The sequence below is a fragment of the Hyperolius riggenbachi genome, chromosome 9, assembly GCF_040937935.1.
Source record: "Hyperolius riggenbachi isolate aHypRig1 chromosome 9, aHypRig1.pri, whole genome shotgun sequence".
Classification (NCBI taxonomy): Eukaryota; Metazoa; Chordata; class Amphibia; order Anura; family Hyperoliidae; genus Hyperolius; species Hyperolius riggenbachi.
In genome coordinates, this window is record NC_090654.1 from 237,721,185 (window position 1) to 237,740,282 (window position 19,098).

The 19,098-nt window shown below is 43.0% G+C and overlaps 1 protein-coding gene across 2 annotated transcripts in view; it reads left to right on the top strand.

Annotated features, from left to right (window-relative positions):
• The window catches only part of SOS2 (SOS Ras/Rho guanine nucleotide exchange factor 2), a 133,509-nt gene that overhangs the window by 59,520 nt on the left and 54,891 nt on the right, over positions 1-19,098 (top strand). For both annotated transcript variants that reach the window (XM_068254184.1, XM_068254185.1), the window contains exons 3-7: positions 3,430-3,561; positions 10,070-10,234; positions 15,889-16,095; positions 18,497-18,640; positions 18,786-18,896. In XM_068254184.1, the coding sequence (XP_068110285.1) occupies positions 3,430-3,561; positions 10,070-10,234; positions 15,889-16,095; positions 18,497-18,640; positions 18,786-18,896 (759 nt within the window). The remainder of the gene's footprint in view (positions 1-3,429; positions 3,562-10,069; positions 10,235-15,888; positions 16,096-18,496; positions 18,641-18,785; positions 18,897-19,098) is intronic.

The window sequence follows — 19,098 nt, forward strand, 5'->3', positions numbered from 1 at the left end:
CGAGCTGCAGAACGCAAATGGAGGAAATCCCGCAACAACAATGATTTCCTGGGATACAAGACCAAGTTGCAGACGTACCATGCTGCCCTCGCTGATAGTAAACAGATATACTTCACTCACTTGATCGCTACCCAAGCCTCCAACCCACGTCGTCTTTTTGCCACCTTCAATGCCCTACTTAACCCCACACCTCCCCCCCCCCCCCCCCCCAACCTCCACCCTCTCAGCCACTGACCTATCAAATTACTTTATCAACAAAATTACAACCATCCGGAGGGATATTTCTCTCCTCCACTCTATCGCCCCCGCCTCCCCACCACATCCGACTCCTTCCTCTGTCTCCTCCCTTACCTCCTTCAATCCTGTCACGGTGGAGGAAGTCAACCAGCTGCTGGCAACTTCACCTGCCACTTCCTGCCCCCTAGATCCGGTCCCATCTGATTCTCTGCGCCCACATTTTTCTGATCTGGCCCCTGTCCTCACCCATCTGTTCAACCTCTCCTTCTCCACCGGCATCTTCCCCTCCGTATTCAAACAGGCCACTGTGCTTCCCCTACTAAAGAAATCTTCACTTGACCCTGCTCTGCCATCCAACTACCGCCCAATCTCTCTCCTCCCTTTTGCCTCAAAAATTCTTGAACGCCTGGCACACCAACGCCTGACCAACTTCCTTAACTCCAACTCCCTTCTCGATCCCCTGCAATCTGGTTTTCGCACAGCCCATTCTACAGAAACCGCCCTCACCAAAGTGGTAAATGACCTCGCCCTTGCCAAAGCCGAAGGTAAATACTCCATCCGGCTCCTCCTGGACCTCTCCTCGGCATTTGACACTGTCGACCACTCCCTCCTCCTCCACTCCCTGCAGCTAATGGGCATTCAGGACCTAGCCTTAGCCTGGATCTCCTCCTACCTCTCCAACCGCTCCTTTACAACATTTTTCAATGGCTCCTCATCCACTCCTACACCCCTCTCAGTTGGTGTTCCTCAAGGTTCCGTCCTAGGACCCCTACTGTTCTCACTCTATACTGCCTCAATTGGCAAAATCATCTCCTCCATGGGCTTCAATTACCACCTGTATGCCAACGACACCCAGATATATCTCCACACCCCAGACCTCTCCTCCTCTACCATGGACAAAGTCTCTGCCTGCCTCACATCCATTTCTTCCTGGATGGCTGCCAGGTACCTGAAGCTTAATTTGGACAAGACTGAGCTTCTAATATTCCCACCCCGCACAGCTGCACCCCTCCCAGATCTGCACGTCACTATTGAAAATACTATAATCCACCCTACCTCCCAAGCCCGCTGTTTAGGCGTTATTCTGGACTCTGAACTTTCCTTTACCGCCCACATCCAAGGTATTGCCAGATCCTGCAACTTCCACCTCCGCAACATCTCCAAGATCCGCTCCTACCTGTCCCCTGACACCACTAAACTCCTTATCCATGCCCTTGTCATCTCCCGCCTAGACTACTGCAATTCTCTTTTATCTGGCCTCCCCTCTAACCGTACTGACCCACTTAAATTGGTAATGAATGCGGCAGCCAGACTGATACATTCTTCTCACCGCAGCGCCTCTACAACTCCGCTCTGTAAAGCACTACACTGGCTCCCCATCAGCTTTAGGATCAATTTCAAAATCCTGTGCTTTGCCTACAAATCAGTGCACAAGACCTGCCCAACCTACATCTCTGATCTGGTCCACAGACACATACCAGCCCGCCCCCTCCGATCCTCCAATGACCTGCGCCTAGTCGCACCACGCATAACTCAGTCACACGCACGATTGCAGGACTTCACCAGGGCCGCCCCTACTCTCTGGAACTCTCTCCCACCAGCCGTCAGACTCGCCCCCACCTTTAATTCCTTCAAACAAGCTCTCAAGACTCACCTCTTCACGCTCGCATACCCCCCTACACCAGCACCATAATATGTTCTGTTAGACCCCCTCTCAAAAGACGCACCTATTGTCTCCACCCCACCCTTTAGATTGTAAGCCTCCAGCAGGGCCCTCCTCCCTAACGTATCCAGCTTGATTATGCAATCTTACTCGCAACCACCCCTCTTGTAGACTCGAACAGTCTCTATTTTGACCTATGACACTGTATTGTTATCAAATCATTTGCATGATCTTGTTTTGTTGTGAGTTTCCGTATGTTCTACCTGTATGTTAACCCATTTATCTATTGTGCAGCGCTGCGTAAGATGTTGGCGCTTTATAAATACAATAAATAATAATATACTAGCTATACGGGGACACTATGCTAGCTATACTGGGACACTATTCTAGCTATACTGGGGTAACTATACTAGCCATACTGGGGCAACTAAACTCCCTATACTGGGGCAACTATGCTAGCTATGCCGCCGCACCCCAGCCCCACCCCTCTACCCCCGTAACCCGCTGCGCACTACACTGTCCACTAGGACGTGTGTCTCCCCACCCCACCCCCGCCGGTCCACGAAGAAAAATGCTTTGGAAATTGAAATAAGTTTGTCCTTCCCAGGCTTTAAATTTAACAAGTTCTATAGTCCTGATTTCAGCGTATGTGAAATAAAGGCACCGGGAAATTTGGGCAGCTAAACCTAACCCTACTCTCATAGAGAATTCTCCCCCTTCCAATGCCTATCCCTAACCACCATACCCTCCAAATGCCTAACCTTAACCCACCCCCTTCCTGACGCTTAACCGCCTCAACCCCCCTTCCCCATCCCAAACACACCCTTCCCCTTCCTGATGCCTAACCTTACAGGACAACTGAAGTGAGAGGGATATGGAGGCTGCCATATTTATTTCCATTTAAGCAATACCAGTTGCTTGGCTGTCCTGCTGATTCTCTGCCTCTAATACTTTTAGTCGTAGACCCTGAACAAGCATGCAGCAGATTAGAGGTTCCTTACATGATTGTCAGTTCTGATGCATACTCGATTCTGGTGTTATTCAGGGACTACTGCAGCCACATAGACCAGCAGGGCTGCCCGGCAACTGGTATAGTTTAACAGGAAATAATTGACAGCCATATTCTTCTTGCTTCAGTTGTCCTTTAATCACCCCCCCTCCCCAGCTGTTGTTAATAGCTTCCCACGTGCTGTCCATCCATCTTAGCCTCTGCCGGCCTCTTCTGCTTTTGCTCTCAATTTTTCCAAGCATCAAGGATTTCTCCTAAGAGTCCAGTCTTCTCAATATGTGACCACACTATTAACATTTTAATAGTTGCATCAGCCCTTCATGTAAACACTCTGGCCATATTTAAGTATTGACTGTTTTGATCTTCTGGTTATCTGTCATATAAGGCAGTGGATGTGCTCTCAGATATTGGTTTCTGTGTACCAGAGTAATAAAAGATTACACAAAAAAAGTGTTCTCTTATTATACGTTATTTTTTTACCGCTTCACATCATTTGCTTGTTGGTTTTCTTTTTTCTCAGGAGAGAGTCCAGAAAACGTTTCCCCACCCGATTGATAAATGGGCCATTGCCGATGCTCAGTCAGCAATAGAAAAACGAAAGCGACGGAATCCTCTGCTTCTGCCAGTCGACAAAATCCATCCCTTGCTGAAGGTAACTGTCCTGATCATCTCTTCCAGTTGCTCCAGGGACCCCTTCAACCACTGTACTAGCTCTGTTGATGCTATGCTGGTTATGATCACTTCTATAGATACTTTGATTAGTTGTAACCATTAATAGACTGTTCTCTTCCCCCGCCTACACATCACTGATGCTGCACCTGTCCTTGCCAGGTTTTGTTGCTCCACATAATAGAGCGCTTGAGGGGGCCCAATGTAAAACTTCCACTGGGGCCCAGAGCTCCTAAGCTACGCTACTTTATAAGCCTTTTTAGATGACCTTTTAGTCTATTAGGAATGTGGTTTCCATAAGAGGATGTTTGATTGTAGGGACTAGGAAATCCCCTACCCCCACCTCGCCCTTCTAAATAAAATTCTTATTTTTGTCTTTCTGTCTACTGTATTATTCTTTCACTTTCCTTTTCCTGCTTTCCCATTTGTTTACTGGATTAATAAAGAGAATATGTAATAGTTATATTTGGAATGACGTGAAATGTAACACAGATTGTGTTTAATGAAAACTTTGTGCTAATATCAAATTACTTTGTTTTGTTTTATTTTCTCTCAGTCCTAAAGTATATTTAACTTAAATTATGGTAGCTATTTAATCTAGTGATGGGGCTCAGAAGGCTACAGTAGCCAGCTATTTCTCTGCAGTCTCTGGACAGAATATGATGACTCACTCTAATCTGAATAATCACAAATACCATCTGTTTTACAGTGGACCTGAACTCTTGAACAGAAGGAAAACCTTAAAGCTGGCCATACACTTGCCCGATTTGCCGGCGTTTCGACAGCAGATTCGATCACTGGGATCAAATCTGCTGCCAATCGTTCACGCTACACGCTGAATTTCGATCCATTTCGTCCGATCCCATCGATCGCTCCGTGCGGAAAAATTACCGTCGATCGCCCGCGGGTAGGGAGCGCGGAGTTCGAGTGCCCGACGACCGACACAATAGAGTGGCAATACATATACCTGCTCCGCTGGCGCGACTACCCCCGGTCACCGCTGCTCCGTGTCTGCGCTGGTCTGGTCTCCGGCATGCTTCAGTTCCTCCTGCCCGGCAGGAAGTTTAAACAATAGAGGGCGCTCTACTGTTTAAACTTCCTGCCGGGCAGGAAGAAGTAAAGCATGCTGGACCTGGAGACCAGAGCGGAGAAGACAGCGGAGACCTGGGGACTGGAGTCGCGCCGGCGGAGCAGGTAATGTATGCGGGCGGGAGCGGCGGCAGCCGCACCACCACAACAGATTGTGAATGGTTTCAGGCTGAAATCGGTTCACAATCTGTTTGCAGTAAAGGTGGCCATACGATCCCTCTCTGATCAGATTAGATCAGAGAGGGATCTATCTGTTGGTCGAATCTGATGGCAAATCGACCAGTGTATGGCTACCTTTAGAAATGCACCCTGTATGTCTTTAGAGAGTTTAGCCTGTCTTAATTCCCCATCATCTGTGACTACAAGATTGTAATATGATCTCTCACCAGTTAGCTGACTGCCACGGCAGATAATCTAATTGGTAAACACCGGATGTTAACAATATTTCTGCTTTCTTGAAAGCAAGAAGTAGACAAAATGCAGATTTATTGCAGGATTTGTAACAGCTGTAACAAAGAAATGTTTTTCTTTAAAGGTTATTATGCTGTTGCTTATCTTTTAGAATAGAAAGGAAGTTCTGAGTTCAGGTCTATAAAGTTGGGTTTTCTGGTCCTTTTTAGCCCCTTGCCCATTCCAAGTAGTTCTGGTTCACCATAAGCTTGCTGGGCAATCTGTGACTCTGGACAAAAGGAAGCACTTGCCGGCACGATATGGTCTGTGCCTCTGTGGAATCTGACAGCTCTATGAAAGTTAGTGGAGCATGCTGTGATGAGTAAGCAGGGACATTGTACTAGAGCCCTGTCAGTGCTTCGATATAGGCATTGACTGCATTGTAAGAGGTGCTATTGCAGCCAATCCTGTTACTAGGTTACTCAGTGTAGATGTAATTAAGGTGCCAGAAGATTTGGGTGCAGGGTAAAGCCAGAAAAAAGTCTCATCTTGCTTCTGCAAAAGTCCTGGAGGCATTCAAGTGGGATTGTCAAAAATCTATAGGAACACCATTGGTTTCAAAGAAACAACGCATATGTCAGGTCTGTTTTATTTGTTTCTCTCTTGATTAGTATTCAGATTTCATATGTAACCACGGTGCATTTCAGCATTATGCAATGTATATTGTATGCCTGAACTTTTAATGCCCCTTGTAAATCACCTGCTTTAATACAGTGTAATACTATACTTGTAACCTGTTTTATCTTCAAATAAACGAACCTTTGTTTAACGGAAAAAAAAAAAAGTGGGATTGTCAGCCATAAAATTAAATTCCATTTACCCACAGCTCTGTGTTTATTATGTAGTCTACATGCAGTCTGCATTGCAAGCATTACAATATAATCAGAAATGTGTCTGCTGTAATGAATCTTATCTGTCAGCTTGGTTCTGTTCTGGTAAGTTGCTGGAAAGAGGGAAGATTATCTCCCCTCCCACATTCCTGCTCCTTACTGATTGGCTTAGGGCAGTTCAGTGCGACTCGAGGCTGAGAATTGAAATAAATCTCACCTCTCTGAAAAAGTTGCTGAAATACAATCTGCTCACGTGTTTATAAAGCAAGCTAGATATGACAGCGCAGTTTTTAGTACAACGCTCAGTGGGGAGGACGTCTGGCAATGCTTACACCATTTCGGGTAAGAGAAGAAAAAAGTGTAAGGGAGGAAATTACATCAGGATTGGCTTCAGAGAGAAATATGGAAGATGCCTGGAACAGTTTTCTCTTTATCTACTTTATAAATTTCACTGACATCAAAATGTGGACAGTACAATACATACGGTACATTATGTAAGTAAAATAAGTATTTATCTACTTATATATGTGTTTTTCTCCAGGGATAGTATGGCTGTCTCCTGGGGAGGGGGGGGGGGGGGTTGGTATGGACTCAAATCTGCAGATACAGGAATGCCGCTCCTGAAATGACAACTTCAAATAAAAACGCTAATATGGTGTAAAACCAGTTTTTAAACATAAGATAAAAGTTATTTCACTTGCATGTGATAAGTGGATACACGCATATGTTGTACAGATGTGGTCCCTGGGTGACCTCTCTGACGGATGCCGCTTCGGATCCACACTCGCTCACTTACTGTTCCTCTCCGCTACCTTGCCAGTCACATGTGTCCTCGCTCCGTGGTAATAGGCTCAGTCGTGTGCAGTATGGGTCTTCTGCGCGTGCGCAGACCTCCCATGCATGTGCAGTAGACCCGGACTGAGGTGACTGAGCCTATTGAGGCTGTTCACTGCTGAACGGCAGACCGCGGGAGGACAGCATAGGACTCGCACATGCTTATGCTGCTGGAGGAAGTAGTATCGTTTGTTGCATTTTGATAAGCTCTGGTTTACTTTTAAAGGAAATAAATGAAATAAATACTTTTAAAGAAGCATAATGTGCTTCTGACTTCAGGTGTACTTAAACTGGTGTTCTGATTCCCTTGCATTTGCATAGATAAGCAGCTTAAAGTGAACCTCCGGACTAAAAATCGACTCAGCAGCACTGAAAAGGCTTTGTGTTTCTTTAACAGTTTCACAGCATCAGAACTTTGTTTCTCTTATACAAGCCTCATTTTTAGCTGCACAGAAGAAAACTGCCCGGCCTTTTTTCCCCTGATGCTGTGCAAAGCATGATGGGATTTCTGATTTTGTTGTTCTCGTTCTGCTGTTTTGGTGCATTTTTTTTTTTTGACATTTTGAATTTGACATTTTAAGCCTAGCGTGTGCAGCTGGGAGGGGTAATCAGGATACAGGATAGTTGGAACTGTGTCTCCTGCTCCTTGTCACCTCCTTTCAACCAAAAAGATGGCTGCCCCCATGACAAATATGGCAGCCCCCATGAATCACAAACATTTGCCTGTTCTTTTAAAACAGGGTGGGTAAGAGATTATATTATCTATCTATTCTAATTAACATAACTAATGTAACTTGATGACAGTATGTTTGTTTAGGCTGAAGTTCCCCTTTAATGTTGGCTTGTCACAGTAGTGGACATCGTTACTGCTTCCTGCATTCTAGGCATGGAATTGACTGTCAGCCAAGAACTTCATTAAACTCAATTAAGTACTCAGATGATACCTTTCCAAATCCATGCCTAGCAGGTGTGGCCGGTGACTCAGGGATGTCTTTCAGTAACAATCTCGACATCATGTAAGCTTTATAAGCCCTGCAGCAGTCTTATGAAGATTGTCCTAACATTTGACTCCAGGTCTGCTTATAATGAACCTGTTGTACACCCAATGCAGCAGCTGCTACCAGTATGAATCAAATGCCTGATGCACTCAGTCTGACAGCTTTTGTCCTTGTGTCATTTTCATTCATAGGGAATAGATCATAAAACTGCTTGCTTGTGGAAGCTGCAGTTGATATGCAAGCCTCATGCCAGTTATAAGGCACTTTGCCTACCACCAGTGATGCTTGTTAAGTTTTCTGCATCAGGTGTAGCATGCAGCTTGTCATTTTAGACACTGGCAGCCACCATCACACAGTTTCAGTTTGGGTTTTTTAGGGAGGGCTTAAAAGGAACCCAAGGTCAGAGACTTAGATATGGAGGCTGCCATATTTTATTAATTTTTAAACAATACCAGTTGTATATGTGTATATATGTATATGTGTATATATATATATATATATATATATATATATATATATATATATATATATATATATATATATATATATATATATATATATATATATATATTTTAGTATGTCTGATAAATGGGAAAATTGTGGTACAGAATAATACTCACAGATCCTGGTTACGAAAACGGCAACCATGCTGATGCACCTGAGAAGAAAACTAGTCCTTTTCCACTCGGAACATGGGTGATCTTAGGATCCAGGTGGTCACTCTCCAGAAAATTAAAAATGTGATGGAATAGATACTATGGGACTAGTTGCTGTTATGACACTGTTCACAGTGGGGGCAAGAACATAAGGGGTGGGAGGAGGCAGCCAAGGTATGATAACCATTCTAAAAACCGTTTATAATGGCAAAAGTAGTTTACCTTACAGAAGTAAAAAACTGCAATATAGCTAAAGAAAACAAGATTTATCAGAAACACTACAGACAACACGTTTCGCTGTCTAGGTCCTGCTTCCTTAGACCTTTATAAGTGTCCTGATGCTGCAAGCAGATAGCACAGAGCGCCGGTTTTTGAAACAACCAAGGATATCTTCGGATCTCTTCAGAGGAGGCTCGGCCACTAATGCATTTTTATTGTATTCCGCTATTCAAGGCATTGTGTATCATGGCCTGAGATACTTAGACTTTTCACACCTGTTTATCTAAGATTCGTGATCTTCTTCCTAAGGCATATTTTTGTGTTAAAAAACAAAAACATTTTCATCTTTGCAGTTAAACTGCTGCGTCTGTTATCTCCAGAATTTTTGGAATATGTGAGTCAGCTAGCTGGCTAGTCAGTGTGTTTAAATAATTTTTCAGCTGATGGCTTTAAAAGGATGACCTATTATTACTACTTAAAGTGTGCTTGAGATGGGCTTTTTAAAAGATTTTATACTTACCCGGGGCTTCCTCCAGCCCCATGAGTACCGATCTGTCCCTTGCCGTCCTCCCGAGTGCCTCCTTTCTCCTAGTATCTGTCATGGTAATCTAGCTCAGTTGCACCAGTTGGCTCTTCTGTGCATGCGCAGATGAGGCGACTGGCGCAGCTGAGTCAGATTTCCAGAACCGATACTAGGAGAACAGAGGCACTCAGAAGGGTGGTGAGGGACGGATTAGTGCTCATGGGGCTGGAGGAAGCCCTGGGTAAGTACAAAATCATTTAAATAGCCCATCTCAGGTACACTTTTAACACTCAATCCAATGTCACACTATGGAGTTCTCCAAACCTCACTCAATGCTTTGTTATGTCAAGCATGGATGTGAGTGGGTATGACAATCATGCATATTCTTCTGGAGTCCAATTTGCGATCTTTGCTTGGAAATTTGTGGATCCTGGTCTTCTGCGTGTGATAGGTGTACCCCAGGAGCACTTCTTTTGATGTGACTCCTACTGGGACATTTGACAAAGGACTCTCGTAGAATGCTATGGTGAAGGAAGAATAAGGACCACCAGGAGGAGGCACACACGCCAGAAGTGTGGCGGGTTGTGGCCACTGTGTGCAGAAGGCCAGGATCCAGAGATTTCACCTGTAAGGATCTTGACACTGCTATCACTATAGTAATTAAAACAGCCACATTCACTTGTCCGTACTGATCCAGTATGTGACGCTGGGTTGGAGTAGTTCTTTAATGAGATCCCTTTAACCTTTTGTTTAAAGTCATATTCTGCAAACTTTGCCTTAGTCCTGATTACTGCTAGCAATATCTGTCTTACTGATGTACATCTTGGATATCTTCATTATTTTTTTTTCCTACATAGCAGACTTTAATTTGTTGGCATTTTATTCTTTGTAGGAAGTTCTTGGCTATAAAGTGGATTACAACGTTGCTCTCTACATTGTGGCTGTGCTGGAATACATTTCAGCTGACATTCTGAAGCTAGCGGGAAACTATGTCGCCAACATCCGCCACTTTGAGATCTCCCAGCAGGACATTAAAGTGTCCATGTGTGCTGACAAGGTAAGATGGCTGCACAGTCATTACAGTGAAGTAGTGTGTTAACTGAGAGAGTCCACTATAGCTTGAAGAGTAGATGCTACGTTAACTGCATTAAAGGACATCTGGACTGAGAGGGACATGGAGGCTGCCATATTTATTACCTTTTAAACATTGCAGATTGCCTGGCTGTCCTTCCGAGCCTCTGTCACTAATACTCATAGCCGTAGACCCTAAACAAGCATGCCAATTAGATGTTTCTGACTAAAGTCTGACTGGATTAGCTGCATGCTTGATACTACTGCAGCCTGTGAATCTGACACTACCGCAGCCAGAGAGATGAGCAGGAGGCCAGGCAACTGGTATTGTTTAAAAGTAAATAAATATGGCAGCCACCTTATTGCTCTCACTTCAGGTGTCCTTTAACCCCTTTACCCCCCGCGGTACGGATTTCTCCGTCTCTTTTTCCACCCTTATTAAACCAAGGGACGGAGAAATCCGTACCTCCCGCGCTACTGCCGCTGTCCGCACTCCCGCCGCTCATGCGCACGCTCGTGCACGCCGCCGCCCACTCGCCCGGAGATCAATGAACAGGAAAATCCATTCCCACTCGTTGATCTAAGCCCCCACAATGATCTGCTGCTTCTATGAGAAACAGCGCAATCCTTGTGATTTTCCCAGCCTCATAGTGCTTCCTGTAAGCGTCCTTCCGGACGCTTACAGGTCGCATAAACAAAGACTCACTGTGGCCATCTTATGGCCAAATAGTAAAACTACACCCTAAAGCATTTTACATATACAAATACATTAGTTTTACACAATAAATTAACTCATTACCTCCCACACTCCCCAATTTTTATTCGTTTTTGTAATAAAAAAAAAATACAATAAAAAAAAACCAAATAGTTACCTTAGGGACTGAACTTTTTAAATATTTATGTCAAGAGGGTATAATACTGTTACTTTATAAACTATGGGCTTGTAATTAGGGATGAATCCAAAACTGAAAAAATGCACCTTTATTTCCAAATAAAATATTGGCGCCAAACATTGTGATAGGGACAGTTTTGAACAACCAAACAAACAACTGGGGAGCGATCAGACCCCACCAACAGAGAGCTCTGTTGGTGGGGAGAAAAGGGGGGGAGGGGGCGTTTTAAATCACTTGTGTGTTGAGTTGTGCGTCCCTGCAGCTAGGCCTTAAAGCTGCAGCGGCCCAATTAGTAAAAAATGGTCTGGCCACTAGGGGGTTTAACACCGCGGCCCTAAAGTGGTTAAACTATTAAAAATACAATTTTTGTTTCTACCCACATCATACTATTGACTAACAGTAGAGATGCTAATTATGCCGGCTAGCGCACAAATTTAATGCAAACTGTATACAGCTTAGAATTGTGCCAATCGGATACATTTCCTGCGGAATTTCATTGGCCCAATCCCAAGTCGCGTACAACGTGCATTACATTTGCTTGCAAACCAGAATTATTAGCATCTTATTTACAATGACATGCTAGCAGGACAATCTCTTTGCTGCAGATTATTTATTTGGCAATCTTCACTTTGGTTTGCTATGATCCAGGTGGAGTTGGAAACACCTGCTACTTAAAGGACAACTGAAGTGAGAGGGATATAGAAGCTGCCATATTTATTTCCTTTTAAGCAATACCAGTTCCCTTGCTGTCCTGCTGATCCTATGCCTCTAATACTTACAGCCATTGAACCTGAACAAGCATGCAGCACATGTGTTTCTGACATTATTGTCAGAGCTGACAGGATTAACTGCATACAGTAGTATGGCTGCAGTAGTGTCTGAAGTTACTGCATTGTCTGTAACTTCAGACTCTACTGCAGCCAAATAGATCAGCAGCGCTGCCAGGAAATTGGTATTGTTTACAAGGAAATAAATATGGCAGCCTCCATATTCTTCTCACTTCAGGTGTCCTCTAAGAGCTAATACCCTTAATAAATCCAGTCTGGGTTTGCTAGAATATTTATGTTGTCTTTTGCCTCAGTACATTTACCACATCTCATTAAAGGGGCCCATACACTGGTCGATTTCAGCCATCGATCGATTCGATAGAATTGATCGATCAAAAAATCGATTCTTTCAAATCAGCCGATCGATTAGCGACCGATTTCAAACGATTTGATCTATCTGACAGGATGGAAAGTCTAGGTCGATTTGCTGCTGGCAGCAGATTGATGGCCCATAGAGTTGCATTGGATCTAATGGTGCAATAATGCATTTAGCTACATTTTCAATAGATTTCCAATATATTTAATTCTGAAATCTATCAGTGTATGGCCACCTTAAAAAGGTGACCACTAGATTCAATCTCTGATTGAAATCTGATCAGATCTGATCAGAGAGGGATCTATTATCACACACTGCACACAGATTTTAAAGGGGCACTACAGTGAAAAACTGTAAAATTTAAAATATGTGCAAACATATACAAATAAGTACATTTTTTTTGCTGAGTAAAATGAGCCATAAATTACTTTTCTCCTATGTTGCTGTCACTTACAGTAGGCAGTAGAAATCTGACAGAAATGACATGTTTTGGACTAGTCCGTCTCTTCATAGGGGATTCTCAGCAAGGCTTTTATTCTTTATAAAGATATTCCCTAAAAAGGATTTAAACAATGATGCTGGCCAGCTTCCCTGCTTCCTACACAGTTGTTTTGGCAGTTGGACAGAGCAATCAAGTACTTTTGATAATAAATATATCCCTGAGAATCCCCTATAAAGAGATGGACTAGTCCAAAACCTGTCACTTCTGTCAGATTTCTACTACCTACTGTAAGTGACAGCAACATAGGAGAAACGTAATTTATGGTTCATTTTATTCTGGAAAAAAATGTACTTTTTATTTGTATATGTTTGCACATATTTAAAATTTTACATTTTTTTCGCTGTAGTGCCCCTATTGAAAATCTGTGGGGCTGCCCATGTCATGTCTTCCCCATCTAATGTGCTCTGCTCTCGGGCTGTGCAGAGGTGTATGCTCAGCTTTTTGCTGGCTTGCTTCTCCTCTCTCCTTCGCCACCAGGAAGCATTTACCCCGTGACACGTACATTCTGCGACCATGTATTGCCTTTGGGTTACGGGACACAGGCACACCAATGTCAATGGAGGGAGGACACAGGAGGAGTGCGCCAGCAGACAGGTAAGTATGCGCTTCGCTGCAACCCTCTCCAAGGGTCAAATGGAGCATAATATAGATCTATGGGAACGGGGTTGGGGAAATAAGTTCATTTGTGGTCCTAAAATCTATCATTGATACCGCTGCACACTCATCCACCCCCTTTCAAGCGAGAGCTTCCCATCCTGAGCAATTGATAGTTTTGATCAATTTTGACTGTGAAACGATCAAAATTATGAACGGGCTTCTACATTGCAGCATCAATCTGATTGCAGCCAGGAAAATTGAGCAAGTATGTGGGCACCTTAAGTGCTAGACTGTTATATCCTTGCTTCATGCTAATTTGTCTACTCCAGACTTGCTTAGTGATTGTATTGCATTTTCTCTAAGAATAGTCTGGGTGAGGCGGCTGGGTGTGGGCCTAGGTGTAAGGTGTTCAGTGCCTCGCTTTGTATGCTCTGCATTTGATAATATAGATATGGAAATGAATTTGTACACAGAACATGTAAAGGCTGCTAGGAGACTGATGGTTCTGTAGGCAGCTTACTGTACAGGGGACGCTACACACTAAAATAGTGTCTCAATATTCTTATAGCATGTACTCCTTTATTAATGACTATGTTGGCCAAGTAACCTCAGTTGTTGGGAACATCATCTCAAGTACTTATTAGTGCTTATATATTTGTTAGATTTACTTCATAATTTGGGGAAAAATGCTTTTCAAACCTTCCTTGATGCTTTTCATGAACTAATAATACTTATTCAGATTTATTTAAATATAATTTATAAATTTTTTTTTTGTCTCAAAACGTACTAGAACTGTAATAGATTAACTATGGCTCACTCAAGTACCCCATCGAGCCTTCTAAAGAACCTAGGCACTAGAACATCCAACATATTTGACACTCCTATAATGTAAGAGAACTAAACCTGAGGCAAAGGGATGGGTGTACTTACCTCTGTAAGTACATTCATCCTGTCGCCCCTGTGATCCACTTCAATATCTCATTGTAAAGTTTATTAGTGTTTAAAGGAAACCCAAGACCAAGTAAAAGAACTGATACTTACCAGGAGCTTCCTCCAGTCCTTCGTGTAAATACTTTAGCTCCCTCGTCACCACCCTGGGCTGCTTGATTAATCAGCTAATCAGCCCGGTGACTTGCCTCAGTCCTGCTTTGTCGCACATGCGCAAGCCTGCTGCATGCGCTTCTCCGTTGCTGCACCTGCGCAGTACTAATGAGCATGTGCGACTCAGACAAGTTACTGGGCCGATTAGTGGTTGAACCAAGCAGCTCGGGAAGATGGTGAAGGAGCCCATGGCCTGAGGATGGCTGGAGGAAGCCCCAGGTAAGTATCAATTATTTTGCTTGATTGGTCTTAGGTACACTTTAAGTGCTCAGAAAGGTCTTCAAATGGAGCCCCAATTAATTATGCATTTTTTTCGTTTACTAATTGTTTTTTTTGTTTTGTTTTGTTTTGAGACTCCTTTTAAGATACCTCTCCCAGTAAGAATATAGGTAATAGTTTCTTGTACTGGTAGCAAACTGGGAACAGTGCATCTTATTCTTTGTTTGAAAAACTTTGAGTTACAGACTACCTAGCAAGCTCTTGGTGAACTAGAACTCTTTCTGTCTTAAGAAAGCAAACTTTTGTTTTGAAAAACCTTGAAAGCATTCATTTTAACCCCTATCTGTACGGCTTTAGAACATTTTTTCAAAAAACAGCAGGTGCTGTTCCTATTTTACCAACAGTATAGGAAATGGTCTGTACAGGGAAAAGGAATGCAAAGAGGCAATTTTCTCTCTGCATCTCTTAGGGCCCGTTTCCACTAGAGCAAATCTGCATGGGTTTCCTGCATACGGATTCGCATAGACAATACAAGTGGATGGGACTGTTTCCACTTGTCAGGATTTCTGAGCGTTTTTCTGTGCAGAAAAAATCTGCACGGCAGAGCCATCAGAATTCGCATACCGCTATGCGATTCACATACAATGTATTTAATAGGAAATTTGCATGCGGTTTTGGTATGCGAATTTTCATGCGAATTCGCATATGATTTCGCATAGAAATAATGGAAAAACACACAGGCACTGCCATGGTTAAATTCGCATATATAGTCATCCATGCGAAATCGTATGCGAATTCGCATGAAAATTTGCATACAACCGGATGCGAAATTCGCATCTGCATGCAAATTTTTTCCGCGGGGATTCCCACCGTACAAGTGGAAACGGGCCCTTATCATCCTTGTGCAGACCTTATTAGCACTTCACCAAACACAGAATGCGAGTTCGGCAGGTGCAGAATTATTGTAAATGATAGAAACAGCCTTGTGTCTCTTATAATAGAGCTTAAATAGATAACGCAAGTTTACTGTTCTGATGATCACAGTACCATTGTAGAACCCACACTTAAACTACTGATTGTGTCCAACAAAAAGCTGATGTATACTGATGCATAACGTAATGTAAGTCTGTGTATTGATCAGTGTGACATTTTGAAGACATGTTGTTTCGGTTTGTTGCCCTCAAGGTGTTGATGGACATGTTTGACCAGGATGATGACATTGGAGTGGTCGCTCTGTGTGATGAGGAGCCCTCCTCTACAGGGGAGATGAATTACTATGACCTGGTGCGGAATGAAATAGCTGGGGAGCGACAGTATCTCAGAGAGCTCAATCTCATCATAAAAGTCTTTCGGGAAGCTTTCCTCGCAAGCAAGAAGCTCTTCACATCCAGTGTGAGTTAGAAGTCCATTCCCTCTCACTCTTTCTCATTCTTTTTTTTCATAATTGGGGATGAAAATTGAACACTTGTGTCAGATTTTTTTTAAACGTTACAATCAACCAGAAAAATTGACTGTAATTCTTGAATTGAGAAGATATATATATATATATATATAAAACAAGAGGTATAAAAAAATTCTGTCACATTGAGCATGCTCAGGAGAGACTGGTTGCTCTGTCAGTTGAGACCACACACCTGTTAGCAGGCTTCTTATGCCTCTTACTTCAGGTTCCCTTTAAAGTAAACCTCCAGACTAAAAATCTACTCAGCAGCACTGAAAAGGCTTGAAGTTTCTTTCACAGTTTCACAGCATCAGAACTTTGTTTTTTCTTAACCAAACCTTATTTTTAGCTGCACAGAAGAAAACTGCCCGGGCATGTTTCCCCTGATGCTGTGCAAAGCATGATGGGATTTCTGATGATGTTGTTCTCGTTCTGCTGTTTTGGTGCAATTTTTTTTTATTTTATTTTGAATTTGAGATTTGAAGTTTAGTGTGCGCAGCTGGGAGGGTTGATCAGGACACAGGACAGTTGGAACTGTGTCTCATGCTCCCTGTCACCTCCTTTCAATCAAAAAGATGGCTGCCCCCATGCAATCACAAACAATTGCCTGTTCTTTTAAAACAGGGTGGGTAAGAGATTATATTACTTATCTATTTTTTACAATTAAAGTGGATCCGAGATTAACTTTTATTCATTGCATAATTCGGTTCCTTTCATATAGTTTATAGGGCATTCAAGCCAAATACTTTTTTTTTCTTTTCTTTTTTTTTTTAATACTCTAATTCCCTATAAACTAAACAAGCCTTGCCCATAGCTTCTCCAAAATGCCAAGACACTCAGACCCATGTAGCAAGGACTTATGGGAGCTTAGTCTGGGCAGAAGGAGGAGGTTACTAGCCAGAGATTTCAGAGGCAGAGAGGATGGGGGAGTGAATTTTTCACAGGCTTAGGGGTGGAGATGCTGTTGCAGATTACCTGTGTAATGATGAGAAACAGAACATGGCAGCTCTCCTTGTATCACTGGAAGAAATCATCATGTACTGTTGAAGCGGCTTGCAGCTAGATATGCCGTGTAAACTACCTAAACTTTAGATAAGATATATAGACAAGTTACTTTTTATAGTTAATCTTTAATCTGGATCCGATTTAAGGATGCTGCAGCTTTAACAGCTCGTTGCAGGGCCATACAACTTAGCACACAAATGCCATACACCCCCCCCCCCCCCCCCCCCCCCTTTCTTGCCACCAACAAAGCTTTCTGTTGGTGGCATCTGATTGCTGCTGCAACATTTTTTTTTATTAATTTATACATTTTTTTTATTTTTATCTTTCGTCCTGAGGTAATATGAGCCTACAAGAGGGATCTATTGTGTGCCTCTCACAGAGCTGTCCCCCGTACAGCACTGCAGTAGATCGCAGCCCTGTACAAGTGATTACGGGCTGTTTTTTTTTTTGTTTTGTGTTTTGTTTTGTTTTTTGTGTTTTTTCAACTTGCCGGTCGCGGCTAGCAGATTTTTTACGGAGCTCCGCTTCGTAATTGAGAGGGATCCCCGGGTAATCTCCACCCACCGCTCTTGACGCCGATTGGCGTTAGGCAGTCCTGTGGCTGCCACCTTCCTGACGCCTAATGGCGCTTAAAGGAAAAAAAGGGTTATTATTTCTGCATTCAGAGGTTTTGTTTCACTTTCTGTTGTGGGAGTTACCGGTATGTGATAGTGGGGACACAAATAGTGAGTATATAACTTCGGCACTAGTTGGTACCTACACCAAAACACCTGTCAAAATGTAGGCTTACCATGGTAAGTAACGACCTACATTATAAGGTCACTCTTAAGCATGATTGCAGGACTTCTTTAGGGTTGCCCCCACTCTCTGGAACTCACTCCCACCAGCCATCGGACTCGCTCCCACCTTTAATTAGACCCCTTAAGACTCACCTTTTTATGCTCGCCTACCCCCCTGCAACCGTACCATTATATGTTTTGCTGGGCAACCTCTAAAACGACGCACATATTATTTCTAGCTGGGCCCTCCTCTGTAGTGTTTCTAGCTTGATTATGCAATCTTACTGTGTGTCACCCCTCTTGAGCAGTTTCTATTTTGACCAAAGGCACTGAGCTACTGTTGTCAGAAATTTGCAACTTTCTTGTTTTTTGTGAGCTCTCTGTATGTCAACTGATTTTGATTTTTCTATTGTGCAGCGCCACGTAATATGTTAGTCCTTTATAAATACAATAAATATTTGATGTTTTTTTCAAAAGACTTCTCTGCATACATTTGAAGTGAACAACCTTCAGTGCTCTATACATAATTTCTCTGTTGGTAAATGGCGTCCATTTTGTCTATGTACAGGACGTTGAGATCATCTTCAGTAATATTCTGGACATCCATGAGATTACGGTGAAACTTTTGGGTTTAATTGAGGACACGGTGGAGATGACGGATGAGAGTAGTCCACATCCTCTTGTCGGAAGCTGCTTTGAAGACCTGGCTGAGGTAATAGGTGCTCCATGTACATACGCAGGATTTCCCCGTATTACTGTTCCCCTGTAGCTTGGTTTATCTGGAGTCAGATATGGCCTTGTGTGTGCCTAATTTGGTGTCAAAAATAAACCAAATATTTTTTTTGTTTTGCCTTTAGGAGCAAGCCTTTGACCCGTATGAAACGTTATCCCAGGACATTCTGGCCATTCAGTTTCAAGAACAATTTAATAACCTCATGGCTAAATCTACTGTTGCACTGCATTTTCAGGTAAGCAGTGCAAAGAGTTAGTCTGCTGATATTAAAGTTTTATTAGTTTTTAGTTTGATGAACCTGAGACACTGAGTTAAAATCGCAAATGCAGAACATTGCATGTGGCAAAAAGTTATAAAGTTGGTAAATTCAGCAAACGCTGAATCTCTGGTATCCCCCTTTTCAACACCTCAGAAATGGTCAGTAATGTGCCTTCCAG